This window comes from Electrophorus electricus, chromosome 16, assembly GCF_013358815.1.
Source record: "Electrophorus electricus isolate fEleEle1 chromosome 16, fEleEle1.pri, whole genome shotgun sequence".
Classification (NCBI taxonomy): Eukaryota; Metazoa; Chordata; class Actinopteri; order Gymnotiformes; family Gymnotidae; genus Electrophorus; species Electrophorus electricus.
Genome location: NC_049550.1, coordinates 17431310 through 17448953, shown reverse-complemented (window position 1 = coordinate 17448953; position 17644 = coordinate 17431310). Strand labels below are relative to the sequence as shown.

The window sequence follows — 17644 nt, the reverse complement described above, 5'->3', positions numbered from 1 at the left end:
GACAGTCTCGTCTGGAGTATGCAAGCCCCACCACTGCCAAGTTGCCACTGTTGGGCCCCTGATCAAGGCCCTTAACCTTCCAAGTTGTACTCAGTCATAATTGTTAGTCACTTCATTACATTTCTGCTTCATTTACCTTTCTGCCCAGTTACAAACAGGCTGTTGCTGCTATCTTCAGGACCTTACATTATCTCTGATTCAGTGTGGTAAAGGTCAGGCCTAGTATACCAGGATGTGCTCTCTTGCAAAGTCCAGAGCATGGACTTTCCACAATACTTAACACAGAAAAACAAGAATTATGAACACAAATAAAAAGGTGTAATGCAGGAGTAAAATAAAATATGAACGACATACAAAAGTTGCACTACCACAACTTCAATATCTTGTGGAAAAATAGAACCGAGTACTGCTTTATGATTGGTTCATTATGATTTGAGCATTATTACTCAGACCCCTGGCCAAACAGCCTTTCATCGGATGAACAAATATTCAACATTTTTATAATATTAAATTAGTTATAATTGTGATAATATTAGTGCTATATTAATATATTAGGGTCAATATTATGCAAACCTAGTACTATGTGCATGTTAGTTGCTTTCACAGTTTTAATTTTTGATAGTGTCCATCGTGCACCCTGATATGTTATTTTCTTTATCGTATTATGATCAGTATTAGTTGCTTGGCCCATCATTACTTTTTCAATAATCTTCATGTAAGGTCTATCCATCTATTCATTTCAACAACCATCTACTAAGCAAAAATATTTTAACAGACACATGCGTTCTATCTGAATAGTTGTATTTATCCGTCTTTTAAATTAAAAAATTGGAAAAATATATTGTTAGTGCATGAATTAACGAACAGCGATATTTAAAGCAGGCAGACCAAAGACATCTACCGTGGGTCCTAGTGACTAGAGTTTCGCTCCGACCGTGGTTCAGTTAACGCGAAGAGGAGACGAAAGAGGAGTCGTGTATCATTATGATTTTATTTATATCATTATGATTTTATTTGAATATTTTCATGGTTCTAACCTCATGAAACATTTTTAAAACACTTGTACCATTTCGCAAAAATAAAATCCCAAATAATAGTGCAATGAAGTTTAAAAGCACCTCGAAAACTACGTGCACATTAAGGTAAGTTAGGCCTAGTGTTTTGGAGGGCCCCGCGTGGGTACGCTATGAGTTTGTTCAAATTAAGGCAACGTTATGTTGACTAATCGTAATTTGTAGTGGAGCGGGTGGATCGGACTGGACACCTGTGATAGGCTGTTATGTGATCTTATGTCATCATGTGGGTCCTTTGACCTTTGCAGAGATGACGGCCTACCTCATAAATTGCAGTATCTTCCCCGATGACGGTTTTTTCCCCCCTGCATTCAGAACTACACGGCTCTCCAACCGTGTAGTTCTGTTGTGTTATAAGAGGCAGCAGGCAGATGTACCATCTGTCTTAATCACATGGGGAATGAACATGTGATTATAAGACAATGACATGACATTTGCCTTATGCAAATTTGTTGCAGCCTACATCACTTAGCCAATAATTATTAGGCTACTGACAGCTGTTATTATTTATAAGTTATGGTTATTATTAATTGTTACTGATGGTGGAGAAAGCAAATATATTGTAAAATAAAACCTTGAATTGCAAGAAAACATGTAATTGCTTGCATATTAATTGGTTGGAAAAATTTGTTTGCATACTGAAGTAGCACTAGGATATAAGTCTATGCAGGCTATAAGCAATAAAGGATTCATGGTAAGATGCATAGTGTTAAACTGGCCAAGCCTCATATATTTATTAATTCTAGTTAATGTAATTAAAATTATATGGAGATCTTGTTGACTTTCATAAATGTATGCCCAGGAAAATATCAGGGCCTGCTTTTTGTAATAGACCAACAACCAATGGTAAAAGGACATGCCCTACAGTGTTCATTGCATTCTGTTAAAAGAAAGTTTAAAGTTGTAAAAAAAAAACAAAAACAATTATGAATACAGTTTGTAGTTAAACTGAGGGCCAATCCATGATCATGTAGTCTCTCATGTAAAATCCGATGGTGATGAATGTTCAAAAGATTGATTGGGCTGAAACAGTACGTTAGTGAATAAAAGTAATAAAATGTTTAAATGATGTCTAATCACTCTTCATCATTTCATATAATTACACATTTTAATAATAATTTGAATCGCAACATTAATTAAATACTCTAGCCCCCGTTTTAGGAACTTCCGCATTGTACGTTCGTCCGATGTTCTGATAAACTCTGGTTTATCTCTTGATAACAGGATTGCTTCATAAGATATGTTGTCATAGCAAATAGCCTACAAATATTCTTTTTGGAATGGAAAACCCTAAATCTCCAGGAACTACAGGTTAGCAGATCCAGGTTAGTGGCTAACCAACTTTGTGGAATACACTTCTGTTGGTATTTGCAGACTTGTTCCTGGTGATGACCACATAGTGTGTGCTTATTGTTTAACACGAGAAATAAAGAACCAGTAAAATAGACAAAAACAGTTTATTCAAAACTCCTGTGAACATGGTTTCCTTTTCAGTTAATCAAGCAAAGCTACAGATTCTCTTACTCTAGCCCTGGAGATATCTGGGCACTTCAGCATGGAAAACTGCAGTGAGGAGAGAGGAGAGGTTCTACTGGAGTTACACATGTCATGTGACTCTGAAACATCCTGCACAAAGTCAGTAGCGACTGACCTCTCCATGGAGGATATTGGAAACTTACAAACAGAAGTTTGTGAACTGAGAAAAGTGGTCGCACTGCTGGAGAGAAAGTTGAACCAGCAAACAGAAACTCTGTCTAAACAGGTTTGTGGCTGTTAGTTTTGTAATTAAGGAAATTGAATGCAGCTCAAAAAAATGCAATCAAGGTAATTTCTGTTTGTGTGTGTGTGTGTAAATAAGTAAAGTAAATTGTGGTGATAATCAGATGCCTTCAAGTGGCTAGGAATCATGTTTGATCATGATGTTTTTAATTCTGAAATGCATGCTTGCTGTTTTATGTGCGCTGATTCTGTTATGTTTATTATTTTTGTGATTGTTTTCTCAGGAGGATGTTTCCACTTTGAATTCTGTCTATAAACTTCATCTAAAACACACAGAAACACAAGACTCTGATCACAGTGCTGGGGACCAGCACACACTCCAGGACATGGAGGATGTACCCAGTATGTCTCAAGTGTGTGAAACAGAAATGAAACCCACAGAAACACTGGGAACTGACTGTAACACTGGATACCAACAAATAAAGCAGGAGCTGCAGGAGGTACCATGTCTATCTCTGGTAAGGCTCTGTAAGACTGAATCAAACTTTGTGAAGACACGAGATACTTACTGTAACACCGGGGACCAATACATAAAGCAGGAAATGCAGGATGGACCCAGTCTGTCTCCTATTTGTGGACCTGAACAGACCTCTACAGCCACACTGGATTCTGTATGTGACCGTGAGAATCAGTCCACACTTCCGGAGTTGGAGGAGGGTGTACCCAGCCTCTCTATACACTGTTATAGTGACCCAAACCCCACAGAGTCCCTGGGCTCTGACTGTGATGGTGCAAACCAGCACACACTGCAGACTCCATTAAAGACGTGTTCAGTGAGACTGGTGGACTGCCGGCGTGGTGGACATGATGGTGATGATGGCAGTAACAAGAATGATTTGATCCCATCCGGTAAGTAATTTTTTTCTTTCTACATTTGATCCGCGTCTTTTTTTGCTGATTCTTTCTTCTTTTCTTGCTGTTGCATTTATTTAAATATTCACGCCATACCTGAATAGGAAAAAAAATTGTTGTCTTTTAATAACTTTATTGTCCATAATGTTAAACTGTAGGAGGAAACTAAATCTCAGATTTAGTTGGTGACTGATATGAATAGCAGACCAGAGAATACAATACATGAGAGAACTGACAATCCAGTTCATGGACCACTGCACTTCATCTGTTTTAACTGCTGATTTAACTGACCTTAGATCAGTGAATTTGTTAATGTGCTTTCTCAATTTTAAACAGTCAAATACATCACTAGACAGTTTGTTTAACCTAGTTAAATGTATACATTTAAATAGGCTTGGGATTACCTTTTCTTTTTTTCTTTTTTGTTCAAACATCTTTTCATTATTTTTCATCAGTTTGATGCATAGGGAAGTGAAAAAAGAACATAAAAGAAGAAAAATAAATAAAAGGAACAAAACAGAGCCACAAACCCCACTGATACAGATCAATAATATATAATCAAATTCATGAAAAAAATTAGCTGAGCTCTGTGGCAATAAGAATAGTGATAGTAATGTCAGTAGTTATAATGGTTATAGTTCTAGTGGATCTTATAATCGAAATACATAGAGTTCACTTTTTCTACATAAGTAATGACATCCTGCAATATCACCTCTTATAGTGTAAAGGATTGTTTCCAAAGTGAAATAGTACATCAGATATTTAACCCAGTGATTAAACATAGGTAAGGACTTATCTTTCCATTTAACCCCTAAGTGAACTTCTAGTTTTAAGCTTATTTTTGAATGCTTTGTACTTTAACACTAGTTATCTGAAATTGTACACATAGCACAATGATCATTCAGGATTCATATTGAAAGAGACACTTAGGCAAAGACATCTATTCATATTCAAGCTTATTTTTCCATCATTTATGTTCCATTTGAGCTCATTTACTACAGAAGAAAAGTTTTTTTTTTAGAATAAATAAAGTATTTGGATGCTGGAGATTAATTTTCAGTCATTCTCTACATTTCCTCATTCACTAGAGTCTTGGCATATAAAGTGACCAGTTTTGAGCATATACATGAAATTGTTGAGGAGCTACACAGTATTATTCACTAGGTGTTCTAGACATCTCCAAAGTGCCCAAAAACCAAAAGTGACCTTAAAACTGGAAGTTCATTTAGTGGTTAAAAAGTTACCTTGGGTTCCTTTATGACATCGTGGACTATTAAAAGCCTTGCTTTTGGCATGATCTTCATTGGTCGACCACTCGAGGAAGGTAATGAATTGAAATTCTTAAACATTCACCCATTTGTACACAATCTGTCTGACTGTGGATTGGTGGAGTCTTTAGAAACTCTTTAGAGATGTTTTTATTAACCTTTTTCAGCCTTATGAGCATCAACAACTCAGTGGTCATTAGAAATCTCCTTTTTTCATGCCATGGTACACTTCCACAAAAGTGTTGTGAAGATCAGACTTTGCTAGGTCCCTGTGCCTTAAATAAAACAGGTTGCTCACTCACACCTGATTGACAATCCATTGATTGACAACTGACTCAAATTTCATCTGATAATCCTCAAGGTTCACATATTTTTGCCCCTCACAGATATGCAACATTGTCATTTATTTAATGAGGAAAATGATCAATTTTTTTTGTCTAATTTGTTTGATTTGGTTTTCTTTGTCTACTTTTAAGATTTGTATGACAATCCAAAGCTTTAGGTCAAATTTATGCAGAAATATAGAAACTTTTTAAGGGTTCACAAACTTTCAAGCACCATTGTAGCTGGCAGTGTTCCTGTGGGCTCAAATAAAAGGGAGAAAAAAGGCAAAACAAGGTCAAGGTGGTCATTAATCGGGAGACTGGGTGTGTGGAAGATGCAAGGTTGCGTGTGTTTGTGTGTCCCTCAGGCTGGGTGCCAGTGTGGGAAGGGGGAATCTTTTGCTAAAATTGAGCCCAGGTCCAAAAATAAAAAACCAAGCAAATAAACCAATCACCACAGAAAGGGAAGGTAGAATAAACAAATAAATAAAAACTAACCAAGTACACAAAACAAGCAGCATTTCTTTGCAGACTGCACTTTTTAAGGGAGTGTAGAATTCCAAGGGCTGGACTGTTTATTTAATAAAACTTCACTACAGAAAAATGATTCACTCTTAATATAGATCATAAAAAAGATTTAAATTAGCTTATATTTGTTTATATATTGCTGTATTTTTGAACTGCTGCTATTTAAGTAGTAATAGTAGTATTAGTAGTAGTAGTGGTGGTAGTACATAACACTTCGGCTGATGCAACATCGATACAAGTTCACCATTCATATTTCAGACAAGAGGTCTATAGCACTGCCCAAACACTGACTCAAAGGAAGTGTTTTTGTACATACCGTTCTCATTTATGCAGTTTAGACAATTGATGACTTGCGGCCTGCTCTAGGAAACTCACCGATATGTGCCAGCCATTGCACATTTTAGGGTCAACATATTTTTAATATTTAGAAAAAGGAAGTGCTTCATGTTGTTTATTGACACAAATCTAATATAGATGACCCAGTTCAAGCACAGTGGGGTTGTCTGATTTCTTGGTTTTCTAATACATTTTTGTTATAGTGCCCCGTGGACAAAAATACACCAAATTTGCAGGCTACCTCAAACTTCTTACTTGAATGGTCCTGTCAAGCTTCATGAAAATTACTCAAAGAATTCCTGAATAGCAGCTGTGTGGATTTGAATTTGCTCACCATGGAAGCATTGATCGACATGTCAGATCATAGAATGCATTATGAGGAAAACAAGAATGAGAAGGAAAAAACAGTTGGACTGAGGCAGAGGAAAAGTGTACAGTAAATAGAGAAAGAAGGAAGAGGGTGACGTGTGCTAAGTGCTTGGTAACAATGAGGACTCGCTGCTGAGTTTTGAATGAACTCGAGCTTATTGAACACTTACAGAAATCAGCTGCAACATTACCTTTTTTTAACTGATGCAATTATGTAGAATATAACATCTTGCATTTATGAATATAACATATTGCTTTATTGTTTTGTTTTTGATGCTTTCAGAAAGGAAACATCATCACTGCTCTCTGTGTGAGAAGAGATTCACATGGCCCTCGGAATTGAAACTACACCAAAGAACCCACACTGGGGAAAAGCTGTTTTCCTGCTCCCAGTGTGGAAACGGTTTCCTTTTTGTCAGCCATCTAAAATCCCACATGCTCACACATGCAGAAGAGAAACTTCATCAGTGCTGTCATTGTGAGAAGAGTTTTAAATATAAGTCACAATTAAAAGTACATCAAAGAGTTCACACTGGAGAAAAGCCTTTTACCTGCTCCCAGTGTGGAAAGGGTTTTATGAGAAAAGCCCACTATAAACGGCACATAAAGGTTCATAATGGGGAAAAGCCATTTACTTGTTCTGAGTGTGGAAAGAGTTTTTCACGGTCAGGCACCCTTAAGATCCACATGATGACACACACTGGTAAAAAGCCTTTTACATGCTCACAGTGTGGAATGAGTTTTGGTGATAGAAGTACTCTAAGAAACCACAGGTACATACACACAGGAAAGAAACCTCATCAGTGCTCTGAGTGTGACAAGAGTTTCAGAAGCATCTCAGATTTAAAAGCACATCAAGGAGTTCATGGAGGGGTTAATCCTTTTAATTGCCCTCAGTGTGGAAAAATGTTTTTGAGATCTGAGCGTCTTGCACAGCACATGTGGAATCACACTGGGGAAAAGCCTTTTAGCTGTTCTCAGTGTGGAAAGAGATTCACAACATCAAGTTACCTTAAAATTCACATGAGGATTCACACAGGAGAAAAGCCTTTCAGCTGCACTGAATGTGGAAAATGCTTTACATGTTCAGGAAATCTAAAAGCACACCAGAAATGTGTGCACAGTCTGTCGATTACAACATGAGGAGTAGGCACACTGATGGAGAAAAGTCCCGCTTCCAGTCACGTCAGCCTATCAGCTCTCAGAGTCACCGTCTGGTCAGACAATACCTGTAGTTATTTAAGCTCACACAACTTGGTATGTTTTGGGGTTTTTCAATTTCTTGGTTCTGTTTTGACTGTGTTTTGATGTTCCTTAGCTTTTATGTATATTGACTTTTGTTTAACTTTGTTGTTATGCATGTTTACTGCATAAGTATTTTAGGTCCTTTTGTCAAATGTTTATATGGTATAGTGAAGTACAATTATAAGCATTTCATAAGTTTTTTTTTTTTTACTTTTTATTGACAAATACATCCAATATATACAGGGTTGACCCTTCTTTTTTAAGGCTTCTGCAATTCGCCTTAGCATGGTGGATATCAGTTTCTGGGCAAAACCTACTTCCACTATACCATATAAAAATCTGACAAAAACACTGAAGCAGTGCCCTTTGTGAAAACCAAAATTTGTGTCAGCCTCAAAACGTTTGGCCACGACTGTACAGTGAAGGACAAATTCCTTTCAAACATATAAGAAAAAGTGATGGTTAGTGACTAATAAATCCATGCAGTTTCAAAATATTGTCATTTCATTACTAGCACTACTATTATTGTTTTTAGTAGCCTTGCAAGCTCCAAAGTTGACAAATAAAAGGTAGCTTATCATGCTTGTCTAATTATCATTACCTTCAAGTCCGAATAAAGGAACCTTTTCCTAAAGACGGGTTAAGGATCAAATTCTTGTCCTTAGAATAAAATTATGTATGTTGGTCTAGTTTGAAAAAGATCATGTACTTTAGACATGGACTGTCCATGTTTCCTCTAATCTGATTTAACACTGCTTCTCTGTGGTGGCCGTTTCTTTGCACCAATGGGTGGGAGAATATAATTGGGTAGGAAGAAATATTGCCAAAAAGTGTTAGATCAGAAGTTTCTTCCATAATTTTGTGCACAACCCCACTGTCCCCTTTTCTCTCTCAAATGGGTGTAAATACTCAACTGGGTGACACACCCTGCTCTGGGATGGATGGATAGAAGTGGTTAGGGGACATAAATTTCTCCATGGGTGAATAATTCCAGCATCTTTTATTTTGGCCACACACATCTGCATGAGGGTTTATTCCAGGACACACACCTACGGTTGGCCATAGTGTGTATTCTGGATGGACAGGGAAATCCTGAGTGGGATGAGTATATGCAATCAGCATTAGCAATCTGGACAAAAAACTAAATACACAAAAAAATAGTTTATTGTTTGGTTTACAAGATAGAACAATAGCACCAACAACTGATCGCAACCTCACTGCCACCACCATCACTTACACTGTTACCTTCATCACCACCGATACCTGCACCGCCACCATTACCTTCACTGACAATATTAGCTGCTCCACCACCTTACCTTCACTGACAATATTACCTGCTCCACCACATTACCTTCACTGACAATATTACCTGCTCCACCACATTACCTTCACTGACAATATTAGCTGCTCCGCAACATTACCTTCACTGACAATATTAGCTGCTCCGCCACATTACCTTCACTGACAATATTAGCTGCTCCGCCACATTACCTTCACTGACAATATTACCTGCTCCAACACTTGCACTGCTGTAAATAGAACCACTCAGTAGAATCCACTAGTAGGAAACTTGAAGCTAAGGTGAATAAACAAGAAAATAATTTGGTAGAACTCAGCAGTCATAAAATCGAGAATAAAGGTGAATAAACCAGACCCACATGACAAACCACGCAAAGTGTTAAACACTGCTATTGTAGCCAGGCCTATCATAATTGAACACAAGTGACAGTGACACTAACAATATTAATCATGCATGCCATGTAGAGCATATCGTAGTGTTTACAGTCTTTCACAAACCATATGCACTTGAACGTTGCATTTTTCTCCAGCTATCTATGCTCTTTCATGGTGTGATGTCATGGCTACCTCAGTCACAGTTAAGGATGTTATCTTCAATTATTTTTTTTTTGTTCTTGTTGTGGACAAGTGCATATGTAGTAGACAAAAAACTCTGAATACACCAGCTGAACACACCAAGGTTAAGAAGTGAAAACGTTCCCTGAGCTCTAGGTCTAATTCACCCATTCCATTATCATCATCCCCCCACCCTCTGTAATGAAGCAGCAGAAATGACAGGATGCAAGAGTATAGTCAAATGTTTTTATTATGGCCTGTGGAAGAGATGTAATCCACAGCAGGCTATTGGGAAACATGAAGAACATAAGGAAACCAAACCTGGGTGAAAACCAGAAAGGCAAGCACAAAGGGGGGAAAAAACAGAAACAACAAACACAGGAACAGCAAAACCACAGGGAAACAAACAGGCAAGGCGAGAAACATAAGCACACATAAAGGCAAGTCTCCAACACAACAGTATATGCACAAAACTAACCAAGAACTCAAAGAATGGGGTATATATACGCAGGGACATAAACCAAAACAAGATACAGCTGGACCCAACAAACAATGGGAAAACACAGGATAGAGGGCAGAACCAAAGAGAACCAAAACAAAGAAGCACATGGAACATTGCTTAAGAACAACATTCTCCTTCTCTCTCCTGTGTTGTTAGACAGGTCTTAAGATACCTTTGCATTAATCTTCTATTTCTGTCATTGATTGTAGGTGAGGGAGGGGTAAGAAAACACAGTATCAAACATCCCTTCAGTTCCTTGCAGTCATAGTTTTAGCTTCAGCCTCCAGGTAGAATTTGGTCTGGAATTGTGACCATAGATATGGTCCACAACATGCTACATGATTGTGAACTTTCCTTTCACTGCTATTCATTCCTACACATTGCATTGAAAAGGATTCCCTTGCTTGGATTGCTGGAGATAATTGGTTGGTTCAGAGCTAGTCAAACAGTATAGTGCACTCTCTTATGACAACAGGTAAATCAGAGTCATTGTCCATGGTGCTGAAGCCCTGGCCATAAGGCCTGCTTCAGCATATCTGTGTTGGACAGTTCACAGTCATGTGAAGAACTGATATGGCATGTTAACGGTGCCCCCTGGTAAGAATAAGAAATAATTTATTCATAACGAAAGAAATTTGGATGCTAGAGCAGCAAGACAGATAAAACACAGCAATAGAATAAAAGTAAGAAAGATAAAATGAAATAAGAATAAAAAGGTTTCATCATATACAGATATGTAATTCAATATAATAAAAACATAAGAATAGATTTATTACTATTGTATGTGTGCAATGTGTAACAGAAAAACATGGCTATTGTTCCTTGTGCATGATGATGGTGGTAAATGTTTAGTGCAAGTGGAATGTGTGCAATAGGAAACTATCACTTTACATTTCACATGATAGTAACAACTATTCTTAACAGAGAATCAGATAATGAAAATAAAGAATAGTTATTGTTTTTGGCCACTGTGCAGGGAATATATATGAAGGAAAACAGCATACGACATCAAGGGACCTCAAGGGAATAAATCAGGATAAACCAGAGCATCTTTAAACCTCTGCTATAAATCTAAGACACATTCCCTGGTTTTGACTTTGACACATGGAGGGACTTCTCAGACACAATAGGCCAGTTTAAGAAAATGTCTTCATTGACTTCTGTGCATTTTGAGTCATTTTGAGTAAAAAAGTTACTATAGAACTTTTTTGTTATAATCTGCCCTTATCATCGTCTAGAGACAATGGACATTCTATCATTTCACCTACAATCTTATGAATCACTTAAAATGCAAATAAAGTGCAAATAATGACACCATAATCTGTGTCTCATGAAGAAGCTCCTGATAATCCTAAACCATCAAGTGGTTTGACCGTTTACTGCTAATATGTGTGATCACCTGTGTGGTCTGTAGATGTTTGATTCTGGTCTTTTCAACTCTTTCAGAAAGGTTTGCAGAGCAACTACTACAAATGTTAGTTTTCTGCATGGTGCTCTAATAAGCCCCTGCAATTAGTCTCATTTCCTGTCTAATGAAAACAGCTGCACCATCTGTATAGTTCTTAAACACTGTGTATGTTCTAAACCAGGAGTGTCCAGTTGCAGTCCTGGAGATCTACAACCCTGCAGATTTTAGTTCCCACTCTAATCTAACACACATGATGCAGTTAATCAAAGACATCCGTAACTTTTCACTGTATCAGAGCCAGCTGTGTTAGAAGAGTGTGATATGAATGTTCAGAAGACCTATTTCAGAACAAAAAATGCAGAAAAACAATGTGTATCTTTGCGAGTATTTTTTGTGATTTTATAACTTACAGAGAAATTAGTTCAAAAAATTATATTCTGATGCATGGGGGTAAGTGGCACCTGCCAGTAACCTATCAAGCGGTCAAGTTTACTGACAAAAACAGCCGACCCAACATGATAGAGGCAATCTTCCATTCCATTATGTTTGTTATGGACAACCCATGAGACAGTGTGTGAAATGAGGACACCCTAGTGTGTTGCTTTCTGTAAAAAAATAAATAAATTTTAAAGCCCTGAAGATTTCTCTTTGCATTGCGTATAGACTTGAAAGCACACAGACACTTAGGAGCAGTTAGAGAACATTTTTCTAGAATAAATTTGTTTATTTTTTTCTATGTTGGGGAAGGGCATAGCAACCTGCATTCTGATATGTTATTCAGGGCACCCAGATGAGCCACCAGTCGAAGCTGTGAAGTCTGGGTACCTCCCCAAAGATCCCACTCCAAGTATAATTCCATTCATAAGTCATATACTAGTTTTGGGCACCCTTTAGAACAGTTGATTTTTGTTGTTTCTGATCACCTAGGGGGCCACTGCTCCAATATGTCATTCATGAGACCTCCTACATCACACACATTAAATTTCATGACCCTATGTGGTCCTGTTCCTGAAATGATAACCCTAAATTTAACCCTAACCCAAGATGTGTCCATTTTAGAGCCCTAAACACAAGCCGTACAATGTAGGATCCCCATGCTCAATCGCTAGATACTAGACCTAATTCAGAAGAAATGTCCCAGGTTTGAAGTCTCTAGGTTAAAAGGTCGGCATACACCAACCCCTAATATATACACTTAAAGGCAATGCATTTGAATAGGAGAGGTCAAACTAACATTTCAGGGTGCTAAATACAAGCCGTACAATGTAGAAGCCCCAAACTTGGTAGCTAGATTCTAGACCTAAGTGAGATGAAGCCTCTAGGTTAAAAGGTATGTGTGCCGAGCCCTAACATATGCACTTATACATATACATGCTGACAAACACATGCAGCCCAGTGCTTTGCGGGTAATCTTGTAATTGGAAGGTTGCTGGTTCAAGCCCCACCACTGTCAGACCCCTGAGCAAGGCCCTTTACCCTCAATTGCTCAAGTTATATGCAGTCATAATAGTAAGATGCTTTGGATAAACACATCAGCTAAATGCCTGTAAAATGAGTAAATTGGAGAATATATACAGAAGTGTATATTATATATTTATCATGCCCACTTGCATATATTGTATATATTTATATTGTGTCAAATATACTGCAAGTGGGATGGGATCCCAATTCAAGTATTATCCGTGGTTAGTGATAATTTTATCTGTGAGAAGTGCAGATTAATTGCTAGTTTGATGGAGAAGATTTTAGCGTTAGAGGTGCATATCCAGACCTTACAAAGTGTTAGACCTATTAAGGACCTAGAAGTACAAGATCTGGAGCTAACGATATATACCTTTGCCAGTCAGAGATTGCTGAAAATAATATTGAAGAGGTCTGTCAATTAGTGAAGGAACACATTTGAGGGCAAGCCTGGATTTTTAGGGCAGGATTCTACCCATTTTACCAGGGAGGGCTGTCATGGTTAGTCCTTCCTAGCTTCCATGTTCCATGGTTTCTATGTCTTGTGTGTTTTGGTTCCATTCCATAGTTTCATTTTCTCTGACCCTCGTTTGGTTTTCCACACCTGTTCATCATATCTAGTCTTGTTAAGTTCATGTATTTATACCCATCCTGATCCAGTTCCTGATCCCAGAGTGAGAGACGCCACCCAGCTTGATCCTGTTCCCGTATCCGTAAGTTTGTACTCTTTGTTTATCCTAGCCTTCATGTTTCCTAGTCTCTGTTATAGCCTTCTTCCCTTGTTTGCCTTCATGTGTTTTTTGTTTATCATGTATCCCTGTACTCTTAAGTATTGGCTCAATGACCCTGGATCATTGTACTGACTGGATTTGCCAGTCAGTTTGCTCTTCTCCGCACTTGCATCTGCCTCCTTACCGCTCAACGTCCTGTAACATAAGCCATAGTCTTAAAACAGACCTAGTTAATCTATAAAAATACCAGAGGCCAGTCAGCAGACAAACAGGCTAAACAAACCATCTGCTGGTCACTATGTGACGTCAACCAAGGTCACGTCAGCCACTGCACCTAAACTCATTGCGAATCTCCCAGATTTATCATTTGTGACTAGGATACCCTCAAACCCCATGGAACTTTACCAAATAATTGAATGCATAGAACCAGTATTTCGCTGCACACTCAATGATGTTGCTCCAATTAAAAGTAGGGACAAAAATTGGGGACAAAAAATTAGTACCTTGGTATAATGATCCCATTTGCAATTTAAAACAAAACACTCAAAAAATAGAATGTAAATGGCACCACCCTAAGCTTGTAGTCTTCCAGCTTGCATGAAGAAGAGCCTTCTCAAGTATAGAAAAGCACTTTTTACCACGTGAACAGCTTCTCTCATCCCTAATAGAAAATAACAAAAATAATCCTAGATTTCTGTTTAGTCCAGTTGCACATCTAACTAGGAATAAAACTGACACCAATGCTCAAACTGTAAAATCATAGTAGTAATGAGTTCATACATTTCTTTAATGAGAAAATTAAGCACATTGGAGATAACATTAAGATTATTAATGTGACAATGGGCAACTACTTAGAGATCAGGAAAAACCAAGCCAAAAAGGACTCTAAAATCCTTTACACCTATCCAAGAGCAAGAATTTACATATCTGATCTTGCACTCAAAATCCTCCACTTGCTTACTAGATTCACTGCCCACACACTTTCTTAAGGAAATCCTACCTGAAGTAATTGAACCTTTACTAAATTTAATAAACTCCTCCTTGAATATTGGTGATGTTCCTTAATCATTCAAAATGGCAGTAGTCAGACCACTTATCAAAAAAATCTAACCTTGACCCATGTCAACTGTTAAACTACAGGCCAATCTCAAACCTTCCATTTATTTTCAAGATCCTAGAAAAAGCTGTAGCTCAGCAGCTAAGATCATATCTGAATCGAAACCAGATACTTGAAGTCTCAGTCAGGGTTTAGGCCCAATCACAGTAAGGAAATGGCACTCATTAAAGTAGTTAGCTAGGGTGTTCCACAAGTATTTGTTCTAGGGCCTTTGCTTTTTTTCTTTATATATGCTACCTCTGTGACATTATACTTAAACAGTCTGCTAGTTTCCAGTGCTACACTGATCATTTTCAGCCAAACCAGAGGACATATCATCTTAGTATTAGTGACTGATGTATAAAGGACATCAGACACTGCATGTTGAGTAACTTTTTCTCACATAATCCTGACAAAACAGGGGTGATTCTATTAGGCCCACAGACAGCTAGGTCCTCACTCACTAATTACTCAATGAACCTCAACGGTCTCCAAATCACATCATCTCTAACATTTAAAGATCTGGAATTATTATGGATTATGGATTCCAGTCTCTTCTTCGAAGCTCATGTAAATAATATTTCTAGGATTGCCTTTGTCCACCATTTCAGCAATTAGAAACATACATTTATGGCATTTAGCTGATGCTTTTATCCAAAGCAACTTACAATTATGACTGAGTACAATATGAGTAAGTGAGGGTTAAGGGCCTTGCTCAGGGGCACAACAGTGGCAACTTAAACCAGCAACCATTCAATTACAAGTCAAGTACCTTATCAACGGAGCTACCACTGCCCCACCCCACATACTCTCCTCACATGATCTAGAAAACCTAGTCCATGCATTTATTACTTCAAGATTGGACTACTGTAATGCCTTACTATCTGGCTGCACCAGATAGTACAAACTTAAGATAGTTCAAAATGCAGCAGCCAAAGTTCTTACTATAATTAAAAAAATTTGATCACATAACTCCTAACTTAGCTACTTTATGCTGGCTCCCAGAAAAAATTTTGTATTGACTAAAAATACTTCTAATGACCTACAAAGCACTGAATGGTCTTGCCCTACAGTACCTTAGAGGACTCTTAGTGTAATATGATCTACCACGTCTGCTTAGATCAAAAGGTGCAGGCTCTATTAGGAGCAAGAATAAGAATCTACCACAGGGGGCTAGGCTGAAAACCTAATTGTACAGTCAGGCATTTTATTAACTTAATCTGTTTTCTCTTTCTGCTGAAGTTCACCTATCCCTGATGTCATGATATTTCTTAGCCTCAACCCGTCTCATGGTTCCTCCCACCACCCCCTGATGTCCCCTGTTGTAGCCCACCACACCTCCACCCCAGCCAACTACTTCTCCAGTGCCTTTACTGGATGTTCTCTTGGGATGGGTTTCAGACACATGCACACAATCAGGATATGACTAGGACTTCTAGAAAATCGGACTAGACATTAATTGCTTAGTTTTTCATTTTATTATTTATTTATTTTTCTCTTTAAATTTTTACTATTGTGGTGACCGTTGTCGGCCATAGGAGTCTTTGAGTCTTGTTTCTTCCTCATGCTCTAGGGAGTTTTTCCTTGCCACAGTCACCCTTGGCTTGCACACTGGGGCCTTGGACTTGTACATTTGTAAAGCTGCTTTGTGAAAACATCTGTTGTAAAAAGCACTGTATAAATACATTTTATTTGATTTGATTCTATATTCCTTAATTATCCAACCAAGCCTTTTTTCAAAGGAAATTAAGATTGTATTTTAAACATTTTCTAAATTTGTATTGTATGATTTTTCTTAAGGCAGTGCTCCCCTTTGCTCTGGGTACGAACTAAGGGAAGTATATACAGAGAAGTACATACACTTCAGAGTGCAGTAGTAAAAGGATGTTCAATTACACAGAAATGGCTTAAATGGGCAGAACAGGAAAATATAACTCAGATCTTTGACATTGTTATGTATTTAATATGAGGCATGTTTGTGGTTGTCTTTATCTCAGAGTTTGTTGTATTACACTTCTTTTCACAAGTAGCAAAGTACTGAATTGTTTAAGGTGGTGCATTGAGTTAGCAGAGCTCAGGGCATCATCCCAAAGTGACTCCTGAATCATCACAAAGTAATTCCTGAATCTGTAGTCCTGATTCTTGTTCCCATTCACAGTGGATGGAGTATTATAATACAATAATTAGCCAACCAACTTGGATAGCCAATATGATTTGAGTAGTCCTGCCACCTAGCATAAGATATCTGTCAAACCATTTGGGTTCAGCCTTCTCAAACTCCTCATATATCCTGAAGGTATCTGAAAGATACTATCTTGATACAGGTCTCCAGGTGTTTGAATATCTAAATGGTTGCAATATCTAAATGGTTGCACACACACTTATACATACATACATGCATACATACATATATATATATATATATATATATATATATATATATATATATATATATATATATATATATATATATATATATGCTTGAGATTCTATACTGTATGAAGAGAAGTAAAAACAAAGCATATCAGTCAAAATAATTTTTTTTTCTAAACACTGGGAAAAACTCACAAAAAGCAATTAATGGTAGCTTAGCATACTCTGTAGCCCCTGCTGTCTCACTGAATGTAAAATATGTGGCAGATTCACTTACACAAGGATGTGCAATGGCTATCGTCCCCCAAACTGTCTTTTGCATTTACGCTTGGTGCAGGTGTGCCGTCATTCACTTCAGTGTTGTCTGCAGTTCTCTTTATCTGTTCTCTTCAGTTCTCTTCTCTTAACCTAAACAGGATAGCAGGAAGAAAAATAATTCACCTGCA

The 17644-nt window shown here is 37.7% G+C and overlaps 1 protein-coding gene across 2 annotated transcripts; it reads left to right on the top strand.

Annotated features, from left to right (window-relative positions):
* Positions 1–940: 940 nt before the first annotated feature.
* LOC113591574 (oocyte zinc finger protein XlCOF22-like) lies at positions 941–8407 on the top strand. 2 transcript variants are annotated; one of them, XM_027032127.2, is made up of 5 exons: positions 941–1142; positions 2298–2398; positions 2568–2835; positions 3077–3701; positions 6812–8407. In XM_027032127.2, the coding sequence occupies exons 3-5, from the start codon at positions 2629–2631 to the stop codon at positions 7669–7671; spliced, it is 1692 nt and encodes a 563-aa protein (XP_026887928.2). In that variant the 5' UTR covers positions 941–1142; positions 2298–2398; positions 2568–2628; the 3' UTR covers positions 7672–8407. The 2 variants fall into 2 exon arrangements, with proteins under 2 accessions (XP_026887928.2, XP_026887929.2); XM_027032128.2 differs by lacking the exon at positions 2298–2398.
* Positions 8408–17644: the final 9237 nt, after the last annotated feature.

Coding starts and splice junctions, on each gene's coding strand:
- LOC113591574 (XM_027032128.2), top strand. CDS start 2,629: ATGGAAAACTGCAGTGAGGAGAGAGGAGAGGTTCTACTGGAGTTACAC. Junction 2,836..3,076: donor CAGAAACTCTGTCTAAACAG/GTTTGTGGCTGT, acceptor TTGTTTTCTCAG/GAGGATGTTTCCACTTTGAA. Junction 3,702..6,811: donor GAATGATTTGATCCCATCCG/GTAAGTAATTTT, acceptor TGATGCTTTCAG/AAAGGAAACATCATCACTGC.